The following is a 12,771-nucleotide window of genomic DNA, read 5'->3' as shown; positions in this document are numbered from 1 at the left end:
ATTTAAAATTTAAAAATGGCTAACAAAGAAATGGTAGCTCAATTGCTCAACAAGTTCAGATGGCCAACTGGAAGATGCAGAAATGGTTAACTCTATTCTCTTAACTATACCAAGATTCTAAATGGAAAATGAGTTGCATAGTATAAAATTAATAACGTTTATGGGATACACTCTAGCCGATTGCATATGATTGATTCTCGCAGTTTGTCAGGTGTTATAGCATGATTCTGACAAACTGACAGCATTTCTCCGATCTTACACAAGTATTTTTTCTGAGTATTAAACACAGTGCTGATCGCAGGGAGATAATCGGATTGTAATAAATGCAATTATGCTGAAATCGTCACAATGTTTTTATCTATTTCTGTTTTTAATTATAAAGATGTATGTTGGCGTTTTGGGCAGACTATATCGTTTGATCAAAAGCTGCCAAATTTCGCACACATCTACTTTTAAGCTAAAAAGTACATTTTAAGCTAAAAGTTATTTTGAAACATTAAAACATTAATAAATTTATGACTTTTATAATAAATAAATACGTAATCTAAAATATCTGCGAATAAAAATTTTAAAATTATCTTAAAGTTCAAATAAATATCTTTTCAATGACAGCTATTATTTTGACGTATAATTTTTCAACTTTTAATCAATTTTTTTAAAAAAAATATTTTATGTATATTTTTTTTTATAATTTTATCACACAAAATAAAAGCAATTTAACCTGCACAATCACATTATGCCAGCATAAAAGAAATCAGCCTTTATCAATATATTGTTATAACGTTTACAGAAATTCAAAATAATGAATTAAATTACTTCTTACTAGAAAATATCAATAAAAAAAAGTATTTTTTATGAAAGTAACTTAAAAGTAAATACTTCCAGAGTTAAAACTAACAAAAGATACATTGTATTTAGAGCGCGCTAATGCTGCAAAATCTAAAACACAAATGAACCTAACCAAGTTCGAAATAAATACTAACTTTAAATGCAAATATGAATTAAATGGAATGAAATAAGAAATGAGGAATTTGGCCTGAACACTTTATCAAGCGTCACCCTTAGGCAGGGATTCAAACTAGGAATATTTTTTTGGTGAGGAGACAGACTTTTGTCCAAATGCTGACCCCTCATGATCCAAAAAATTCCAAGAAATTGAAGCTCAAGAACATAAAAATTAATTAATATCAATAAAGCAAAACATTAAATTACACAATAATAATAAGCAAAATATTATTTAAAGGTCCAAATCTAAGCAAAACCACAGCAAAATAGAATCAAACCAAACTATTAGAACACCAACATCAAACCATGAAACATCAATAAGATATGAAAGTAGAAAAAATGAAAGTAAATACTGCTTACCAAATAATAGTAAGTAAATACTTACTTACCAATTGAAAGTAAATACTTCAAAAACTTTTATGAATAAAAAAAATCATTCTATTAGTGGAAACCATTATATTAAACTGAATTCAACTTTCCCGCGTTTAAAGCTGAAAACGCCTACAAAACGGCTTGCTCAGAATGCTTCGTCATCATAAGGAATAAGTTGAACAATCTCAGCGCCATCTATTGAGTTTAAAAATTAAAAAGAATAAACTAGAAAACATATCTTTAGTTGTGAAAAAATTGGTTAGAAAATAACAGAGTATACGTTAGAAAACAGATGAACCTTCCTTGATGAAAACTTCTATATTGGAAAAGTTTTGGGGAAAATGATTAGAAATTAAGTTTTTAATGAGATTGTTTATTGATTTAATATAAAAAATTGTTATCACAATTTTTTTTAAAATCCAGTTAAATTGTGAAAAAATCAAATATTTGAAAAATTTAGAATTTAAATTTGAATGGTCATTACTAAGTTTAATTACTTTGAAATTAATTTCATCCGTTTTATTGTAAATACTTATTAAAACTTTTCCATTAGAAATTTCTATTTCTGTAGCATTATATATATATATATATATATATATATACAAGTTATCCACTATAAATATAGGCCAATATTTCATTTTTAAGCCATTAACAGTAGACATATGCATCTAATAAGAAAAAAAAAATCTCAGTAAAGTAAAAAAAAAAAAACTTTTTTTAGTTTGATTAAAAAAATTCTTATGAATTAAAAAATAAATAAATTTTTACACAAACTATCTGTTTTATGACTGCCTTTGTTGTCCTATGTCCTGTTTTCATTTAATAAAAATATTTTTGAGGCACTATAATTTAAAATTAAAAAAAAATTAACATCCAAAACTTTTATGACGAAAACTGCGTTACGAAATTTAAATATTTCTATTTCATAAAATCGCGCTATTTTAGACCACTCCATTGACTGCCTCGAAGAAATTACATCTATAAGTGATCCGAGTTTCACCAAGATAATTTGAAATAAAATAATGAAATGTATTTGTTATATTAAAATAATGATATTCTTCATAACACGATTTGATTTTGCCGCAGAAGACTGGAACATTTTCGATTTAAAAGTTTGTGTTCCAAGAATAGTTTACTAAAGGCGATTAATAGAACCGATAAATTGTTTAATGTTGAATAAATCATAGATTTCATAATCTTCTCAGAAGTACATTTATTGACTGAAAATATAAATTATTTTTATTTAGCCATTTAAATTCTTTTGAAAGTAAAGCAGTATTATATTATGAATGAAGAAAAATTTTTTTTGAATGAGTCTTTAAAAATTTTTAAAAATTAAAAAAAAAAAAATATTCTATACTACATATAAGACTTCAGTGCTATTTGATAATATTTACTACATTCACAATTAAAAAAACACATTTAGTTTCAGCAAAAATGTTTTGTATTAATTGAAGCTTCAACATTTTGAATTTAAGCTCAAATTTCAGTAGACAGGATGAAAATGAAGGAAATGCATAGTATATAATGAACTGTGTAAGGCTTCTAAAATATCATGAGTGATATGACTATCAAAATTTGAAACTTAAAATATTTTTTTAAGGAAGCCATATAAGATCAGGTTGCATAAAATTTTTAATTGAAAATTTTAGCAACCATTAATATTATTAACCCGGCTAGTAAATAAAGGCGGTTAATTATTAATATGTGTTAATTAGCGTCTCCTGAAGGAAAGAAATGTAGCGAGAAGTTTGGTAAATTTTGATTTTCTATCGCCTCCTAACTCTTCAAAATAGAATTGTTTGACATCACCTATTATTTATGTTACTTCCTCCAACTCGTCAGAGTCAGCTTTTATTGTTATAATTTTTAAACTGATGAATTTATTAAATGACGTATCAAATTTCTAGGTGAGGAATCTAATTATTTATTGAAAATAATTAAAATAGAACATTTTAGCCATAAAGTTTATTATATTAATTTTATTATATTATAATTACCATTAATTTTATTTATATTAACTACTTATTAAAATTTAGACAGATGCACTGAGTATTGATATTAATTATAGTTGGAAGTAATAGTATATTTGGAAGCGAAGAAAATATATTCATTTTATTGCATCATAAAGTTATTTTGATTAAAAGAGCTACCTTAGGTGCTTGATATTTTATTAACTAGGTACATTTTTGAAAATATCTTATTGTAAAGAAAAATTGGCAATAAAAATATCTAGATAATTTATGCTTTTGTTAAATTGTGAAAAATATTAGTTAAATTAATTAATTATATAGTGTAAAAAGAGTGATATTTTCTGGAAATTTGTGAACATGCAGGACTTTTCTTTAACTAATAAATTTCTAAAGAATAAGTTATCTGAAATTTATATTAATTCCCAAAGTTTCGTTTCCAAATAATTAGTAGAGAAATTTTGAAGTTAAAAATCAAAATTAACTAATATAATTATCTCCATTCGAAATGAATAAATTTCTTATTACTATTTTTTTCGCATTAAATTTTATTCCAAATCGGTTGAGGAAATTAAATTATTAACTTAACTAAAATTATTTTTTTTATTATCGAGGAACTTTTCTATTTATATTTCGCCAATATTATCTAGCATTTTTTCTCGCTTATTTGGAACTTTCCGTCTAGGTGTTAAAATAATTATAAACAATATTTTCATACCTTTGATATTTCTATGATTTAATCATTAATTATCAAAAAAATTATATCTTTGGAAAAATTTATTTTGGAATTGATTAAGATCATTGTCTGACGTTGACATTGTCAAGTTTTTATCCAATTATTTTATAATTTAATAATATTAGCAGTTAATCTCAAATTATTAAACAGAATTATTAGTATTCTAATAACAGGAATCAGATTTATTCCATTTTATTTTTCCAACGACTGCTCGTCTAAGTTTTCCAGCTTTTTTTTTTTAATTAGGATGATACTAAAGAAGAAACAAGCCCTTTCTCATATAAATAAGGAGGGCGCAGTAAACTAAAGAAACACTTACAAATTGTATAAAAATAAAATAGAAACCATAGTTGTTTATTCCTTCTCTGAAATATGTGGCTTTTTTTTTTTTATCTTGAAGCTCATTGCATAAATGAGAGTATAAAATAGTTGTTTTAGTTTATTATGACTCAGAAAAAATAAATAAATATCATTTAATGAGATATATAAATAAATAATTATACTTATTTTTTAGTTTTATAGAAGAGATCTTTAAAAATAAAAAAATAGCACATCTTAGGAATAACATAATACATAAACAGCCAAATTTCTTTGTTAATATACATTTCATCTAGTACTAATTTTACAGTTCATTTATCCATTACGGTTAAAAAAATATACCAAAATATTTAATTGCAAAATGCATTCTTTATAGCATGTATTTTTTAATTGTTATTTGTTACTAAAATTACTAAATTTTATATACAGTTTTGAAATATATATTATATGATATTAATTATAATGTAAAGATATAAGCATTGAAAATGCATCTATCTCTTTATTGAAATCACATATATGTTTTTTTTTATTAAATAGTCGTCTTTGACGCCTAAATGATTTAGATAGAAAATTGATTGTATTTAGTTTGAGTTAACATTTTTTCTGTCTGATTACATGCTAATGAATTTCTCAACATAGTATATATGAATATCAAATTGTGAAAGCCACTAAAATCGTGTTCTTTTATAGTTTTACACTTCTTGCCTTCCTAATTGAGTAAAATCCACAATATTATAATTCCGTTAAAAAATGAAATGACGGGATAATCTGTAACTAATTGAACGTGGTCTTTAATATCATTATTATTTCATTATATGTTTCCTCATGCAAATTAAGCAAATAATTAGTAACCTCTTTTTTTCCTTATATTTCACTAAGGGAAGAAATCAAGTGATTGAATATTTAATGATGTATTGGCGTTGGATTTAATTTCCTTTCAACAATGAAATTTTTTGTAACAAACTGGAAAAAAATATTTTTAAAAAATCAAATTTTATTCATTTTTTCTTTCAAAATTTGGAAAATAACACTATAACAATTAAATTAACATTATTAAAAACCATTTTTAAATTTTCAAAATAATATAAAAATCAATTTTTACAATGATATTATACGGACCTATCCAGGAAAAGAAATCAAATTCTTTGGGGCTATTTTACACAAATTTTTATTTGAAATTTCAAAATAAATAAATAAAATAACCTATACAAATTTTTATTCTCCAAATATAACTGTATTATTTTTTTTTACTTCTGGTTCAAACTGATTCTCCTGCAAAAAATCATGATATATACACACTAATTCACTCATACACATAAGAACACACTCACATTCCTATTTATTATAAAGAGATTTCATGAAATTCAGAAATACGAATTTTCTCAAGCGTAACTTTCAGAAAAATATACATAAAATTGTCCTTATAAAATAATTACTTATGTTTTGAGAAATTGATATTCTAATTAAGTTTAAATCCTACATGAGCAGAGAAATATTTATCTAAAAATATTTCCAAATATATTTACTTATTCTATATGCAAATATAACGATTTCATATTGACACACTCTCTTTTTACCTTTGATAAGCTAAATACTTACAAGCTTTTAAATGAACTTTCCAAATGAATTTTATGCTTTCGTGGAATTTCATCCGGGAGGATATTCATATTTACTTACAAAGTGCAGAAATTGAAAAATCGTTTTCAAAGCTTTTCGAGCAATGAAATCGTCTGCAGACGGTTTTATTGACTATGGGAACGGTCGGCTTAATTATCTTTCTTTGTTGTTCTGGGGAATTACAGCTTTTATAATGATGGCAGGAAGATGTTCAAAGAGATTATTCCCTCCGAAATATTGCTTGAGGAGAAGCATAACAAAAAGAATTTCAAGTTTGCATTGAGTTTCTTGAGACTTTATTGCATTGAAACCGGTATTAGTTTCTTTTGAATATCTAGTTAGATGGTACAAATGGGATGATTCAGAGATAAATATTTTTTTAGGAAGTAAATTTTAAATGGGATTATAGACAGTAAAATTTGAGACATTTATTTTATTTAACAGATTGTATATACTATTTGATTCATTCGCTTGATTTCTTCATATGAAACGAAAAATAAATATGCAAATGAATCTATGAATAGACCACTTTATCAATTTGTTAGTTGTTAGAAATGCAAGCTTTTCAAAAGAAAAATATTTGAATAATTTTCAAGGCACGATATTCATAGAATTTAAACTCAATTGTATTGTATTTTATCCAATAAGAACAGGGCATAATGAAGATATTTTCATTTACTTAAGTGGTTTGAAGGAAGAGATTGCATAAAAAAAAGAAGTGATAATAAAATAGTAGTTTGCGCTAATATTAGTTTTTAAATAATAGATCCATTTCACCTTTGAATTTTACACAAATTTTATTCTTTTCAAAGCGACAAAATCTATATTGATGGCGATGCATTAATTCAATATGTGGAAAAGCTTTACTTGGTATATTTGCACTTTCATTTTTTGTGATAAGTACTGTAATTCCAATAGTTATTTAGATTATATTCAGTAGTTATTTATTATTTAGTTCATTATTATTTATTCACTCAACAATTTTTAGTTAATTATTATTTATTCGCTCAACAATTTCATTTCTCCGTCATAATTTTATTTGTTATGACAGTTATAGTGAACAAAAATGATCGCGGTGAAAATAAAGTTGTTATTTATGTTCTAATTTACGAATGGAATTTACAACTACATAATTTTTTGACGCATCTAGGGATCGAGAACAAGAAAGGATAGAGCGGTAATATTCATCCTGTATAAATGTTATTGTAATTTTTAAAAATATATATATTAGCTTCTCTAATATAATTCAGTTTTACTTTACTGAAGCGTTTGAAGTGATATAATATTTTACATATTGCTATATTAAGGTACCAGGTCCAATAGTTAATGTTATTTCGATGGTCTAACTAATTAAAAAATAAAGTTTCCTTTTATTCGAAAGAAAATTCGTATAAAATATACTTTATTCGAATAAATTTTCCTTTTATTTTTTTCTATTCATCTAAATTGATCTTTTTTTAATAAAAAATATATTTTAAAATAATACTTTCTTTCTAAATAAAAAAAAACTAGCATAGCTTTTTTATGATTTATAATTTTGAAAGCCTCACTAAATTGCATTTACTTTTGAAAAATAGAAAACTATCAGTGGTCCCCTCGAAAATGTGTTTGTGACATTCTTATAAATGTATTATCCATTCTCCACTTCATAAACTCCATGGACCTTGGGTTAGCTCATGGACATCATGAGTGTCCAGAAAACGTTACTTCCAGAGATCCTCACGGTATTTATTTGTGCTTCACCGCACACTAATAAAAGAATTGAGTATTTACTTACTAAAACTAAAATTTGACATATAGCTTTTGAGAAACAAGATCATATTCTAAATTTCCTTTATCTGAGCCATTAAGTTTTCGAGTTACCTTGCTTTCATATGTGCGAACGTGCCTACCAATAGACGGTTGAGTCTTGGATCTATTTGATCCACATTTTAGATGCTAAAACTGTGTAGCAATGATTGCTTCATTGATCTCTTATATTTTGTAGATATCTTGTTCACATATACTTAGACAGTCAGAGAGTGAAACTGCATGACATGAGTAAATTTTGAATAATAATTTATAGTAATAAGGACAAAAATATTTGTACTTTGCTTTCAGGCAGACGTTGTGTGATGACCACATACCAAATTTCTCCCGTTTAATTTATATGATTTTTGAATTATCGCTTTCACAGACAAACAGAGCAACAAACGCAATTCAAAAACTTATTTTTCAGACTAGCTGAAGTCTGTAACGTGAAGCTCGTTAAAATTTCAAAATCTATTTTTTTAATGATTACATTATTTTATCTTTTATTAATACAAGAAAGTAACAAACAGGTCTATAAGAAAAAACCCTCGTGCCAAAAAAAAAAAATTGCTTTTACCAGTATTAATAAAATTTGCGATTAAACGTTCGCTTTTTTCCGTAATAATAAGATTGCAGTTAAATGTCTGCTTTTATCAGTAATAAAAAGATTACAATTAAATGTTTATCGTTTATCTCGTCAGTAATAACAGAAAAATGGTATTATAGCATTATTATTAACTCTCCGCCTTTGGCGACCAGCCGGTTCGCTTATCTTGATGCTTCAAGGTACATACAAATGATGATTTCAAGGTACATACAAATATTTTATGCGTCTTTAATTGCTTCATCATCAAAATATTTTAAGTTTCAAATTTCGATAGTCATATAATTCCCGCAAACCATTAAAAAGGTCTTAAGCCATAAAGCACTATGTATCGCTCGAATCTATGCTCGTTGTAATTTTCTGTCAGCGGTCGTGAAATTTCAACTTTAAATTAAAGTGGAAAGGATTAAACTGCAATCAATATAAAAACATTTTTTTACTGAAGTCATAGGTTTTTTTTAAATATGAGTACTGAAAACAGAATCGTTCAACATTTAAGCTATACGTGCGCTACAGAATGATTTTCATAATTTATGTAGTATCTTAAGAATTATTCTACAAAAATTTCTCAGATTCATCATAAAATTCAGCTTTAAGTTTTATTTTCAAGAAGATTTAAATGAACTTAAATACATATTTTGTTCTGTTTTGGTCTATAAATATGCTTCAAAAAATTTTGAAATATAAATTTTATACAGTCTTTTGGCCCTAAGGGATCATATTCTGCTAAGCAATTTGGACGCTATAACTTTTAAATAAGTAAATGAAGGTTACTATCTTTTCCTATCAAAGATGATGGATTTATGAAGTTTTGAATAGAATAGTTTAGAACAATCAACATTTTCATAATCCTAGGCCAATCAATCTTAAGAAATCCTGGGCGCTGATTGGATTATCATTTTTGAGACAATCACTGAAGTGGTCGAAAATTTCCAGTTTTTATTGAATAGTGATATTCAAATATTCATAAATCAGTTAGTTTTAGAGACTGATTTATTTGATTGGAGTGCAACTCTTTATTTAAAATATTGGTGACTCAAAAATATTTTGTTAAATATAATTCACAGAGCAGAAAATCTAGATAAAAGTTAAACCTTCGTCATTTATTAGAGCATTTATAGATTCAAGTTACATACAGTTTAATTATTTACTTCATTTTACTACATGTATTTCTATTATGAAAGGCTTACAAATTAGCCGTTGTGCCTTGGATAGAAAAGAATATATTAAACCATGTTTACCTTAAATAAAACTGATAGATGGAATTAATAAGATAGATATTGTAAAAGATCATATAAATATTTTCTTTGCATTTACGTTTAATAAAATATCCTATTTCATATTTATGTCATTTCATACAGATATATGATGCAAATTATACCTTTATATGTTTAATCTGGAAACAGTGGATTTATTTTTTTAATTTGTGCTTTCGTCAGTAATACGGCAACATGTTGCTAAAAAATAATAATTAAATAATTTTTCTCATGCACGCGTAACGGGCTCGTAAAATTTTATTTTTATTTTGTATGAAATAAGTTGTTAAAAAATATGAATAAATTATTTTTTTAAAAATTCATCAAAAATATAAATTTAATTTCTTGGCCAAAACATTAGTATCATTAAAGAGATAATTTTTTGATCTTCAATATGATATAAAAAATAATTTTGTGCTGCAATATTTTCAGAAGTTATAGCGAAAAATATAAAAATTCGCTTATATTTTAATTAATAAAAATTCTAATTAATTCGATAAAATGGCTCCGAGGACCTCCAAGGTAAATAGGTACCAAATTTGGTAGCTGTAGGTGGACACACACACACACACACACACACACACACACACACACACACACACACACACACACACACACACATTGAGCTTTATTATAAGTATAAATAAATAACAAGATTGCAACAGAAAGCCGTCATATAATCAAAGTATTTAAAAGATTAGTGGCGATAAACTCGACACGATCATTGCATTAAAATGGCCATTTAAAAAATTATCCTTAAATGCGCGTCGTCTTTTGCGTGGCTTCATGGGTTATTTATCATATCCCAATGAATAATTCGTTTGATCGCGATTGCGCAATACATTTTCAAACAAATTGTTGAAATGCCAAACTATCTTAATGGGATAGGACTTCGTTTCGTTCGGCTAATAAATAAAGTTAAACTTTTAGAGATACATATCACATTAATTATTTTTAATGATGCATTGTAAAAAAATAATAAGAATTGAAAACAGAAATATTACAAATTTATTATTTTAGTGTCTCTTAAAATCGAAAATCGACATAGGTGCTTAAATGAATTGAATCGGATTTGATTTAATTAAATTTCTAAACTGGTTCCCATTTCACCTTTTTTAATTATACTATTTTAAATTTTACCCTGCAGAGATATTTTTTCCTGCTTCAAATTTATATGACAAAAATAAATTTTTTTGCTTTTGAATTCTTCCAGTTAAAAGATTATAATGGTTTTAAAATTCAAAACTTCATGGTCAGTAATATATGCTCTTACACAAAACTTAAAAATGTATAGTTTTTTTTATTGGAAGACTTTTCAAATTACGAATTTTTCCGTTTTAGAAATTATGGAAAATCGATAACATTGATGTTGAATTACCAGCTTAATTATCTTTTCAGTTTAAATATCTTTTTTGCTTTGCTGATAAATATTCGTGATATCTTTACACACAAAAAAATGCAAGGTTTCTTCATAGAAATTCTAGTTCCTACTTCTTTATTTTTAAACAATTTATTTTATTTATTTATTTTTTTGAGAAAAAAATATTCAACAGAATATTTTATTTCGACTGTTCATAAATGAGTAACCTTAAAGGAATGCAATGGAAATTTATACATTCGTTATTGTCGCTTAAATTAGCTTTCAAATTCTGATTTCTCTGTCAAGGCAACAGTATTTAAAATCATTACACATTAAATGATTACAATATATGAAATATCATTTTTACATTCATGCATACAATGTTCAAATATGTCTTTGGTTTAAATATAGGGTAAAAATCCTAATGTGAATGAATCCTTATTATGCTGATTAATTAAAATTTGAAAAATTTGAAATTTATTTGAAAAGAGAACAATTTATTAATTCTTTACAATGATCAAAAATAGATATTTCAATTCATATATAAAATATTTTTAAAACTGCTTATGTGCAGGATCGTAATTTCAATATATTAAGATATGCATTAGTTATATGCATATATTTAGAAGTAATTTATATTGATCATTTTTAATGAAATTGGTATTATTGGCTCGTTAGTTTGATTTAAATAAAGCAGAATCATGAAATTTTTAAAACACTTTTTTGCAGGGGCCGGTTGCCAGATGGCCGGATTTTTGACAGTATTTTCAAGCGAACTTTCAATTTTCACACTTACGGTGATAACTCTGGAGAGATGGTATGCCATAACTTATGCCATCCATTTGAATCGCAGATTGCATCTAGGAACTGCAGCGAAAGTCATGGCTCTTGGCTGGTTATATGCATTGGTGATGGCTGCCCTGCCCATTCTGGGAATCAGTAGCTATGCCAAAACATCCATTTGTTTACCCATGGAGAATCGTGGAATAGCAGATTTAGCCTACATCATCTGCCTGCTGAGTGCTAAAGGTTTTGCATTTTTCCTCATATGCATATGTTACGCCAAAATGTATTTGTCTATTAGAGACTCGAGTAACAGTGGAAACAGAGATACTCCTGACCTCCATGCTAACAGGTAATTAAATCCTTATGTTTATCATTCAAATTATCATTCATTTTTGCCAAAAAATATTTAATTTCATAGGAAAAGAATTTTATTAATTTTTATAAGCGATACGAATCATTAACTCTATACAATGACATGTTTTTAGATTATCTGACATTTTATTGAAAAACTTCCTTTTAAAGTTATTCTGTTCCAAAAAAAGAATGTATCAGTTCTGTCTGTACCAAGAATATTTGGTTGATTGTCTGATAAGACAAAAACTATGTAGTTTTGTAATAAACAATATCAAAATATTATTTAGAACATGACAGAATTTGAAGTTAAATAGCGTTCTAAATAAATGCTTGAAAATTCCAAATAAAGTACCAAATCAAAATATTTTTTAGAACATGACAGAATTTGAACAGATTTTGATTTTATACTATTTTGATTCAATACCAAATCAAAATATTTCTTAGAACATGACAGAATTTGAACAGATTTTGATTTTATACTATTTTGATTTAATACCAAATCAAAATATTTTTTAGAACATGACAGAATCTGAAGTTAAATAATGTTCTAAATAAATGCTTGAACATTCCAAATAAAGTACCAAATCAAAATATTTTTTACA

General features: G+C 25.8%; 1 protein-coding gene across 1 annotated transcript in view; it reads left to right on the top strand.

Moving 5' to 3' along the window:
• LOC129962877 (lutropin-choriogonadotropic hormone receptor-like) overlaps window positions 1-12,771 on the top strand; it is a 291,562-nt gene that overhangs the window by 252,282 nt on the left and 26,509 nt on the right. The window contains exon 12 of the mRNA XM_056076877.1: window positions 11,759-12,164. Within this exon, the coding sequence (XP_055932852.1) occupies window positions 11,759-12,164 (406 nt within the window). The remainder of the gene's footprint in view (window positions 1-11,758; window positions 12,165-12,771) is intronic.

The sequence above is a fragment of the Argiope bruennichi genome, chromosome 3, assembly GCF_947563725.1.
Source record: "Argiope bruennichi chromosome 3, qqArgBrue1.1, whole genome shotgun sequence".
Lineage (NCBI taxonomy): Eukaryota > Metazoa > Arthropoda > Arachnida > Araneae > Araneidae > Argiope > Argiope bruennichi.
The sequence above is the reverse complement of the archived record's forward strand: the minus strand, read 5'-3'. Positions and strand labels throughout refer to the sequence as shown.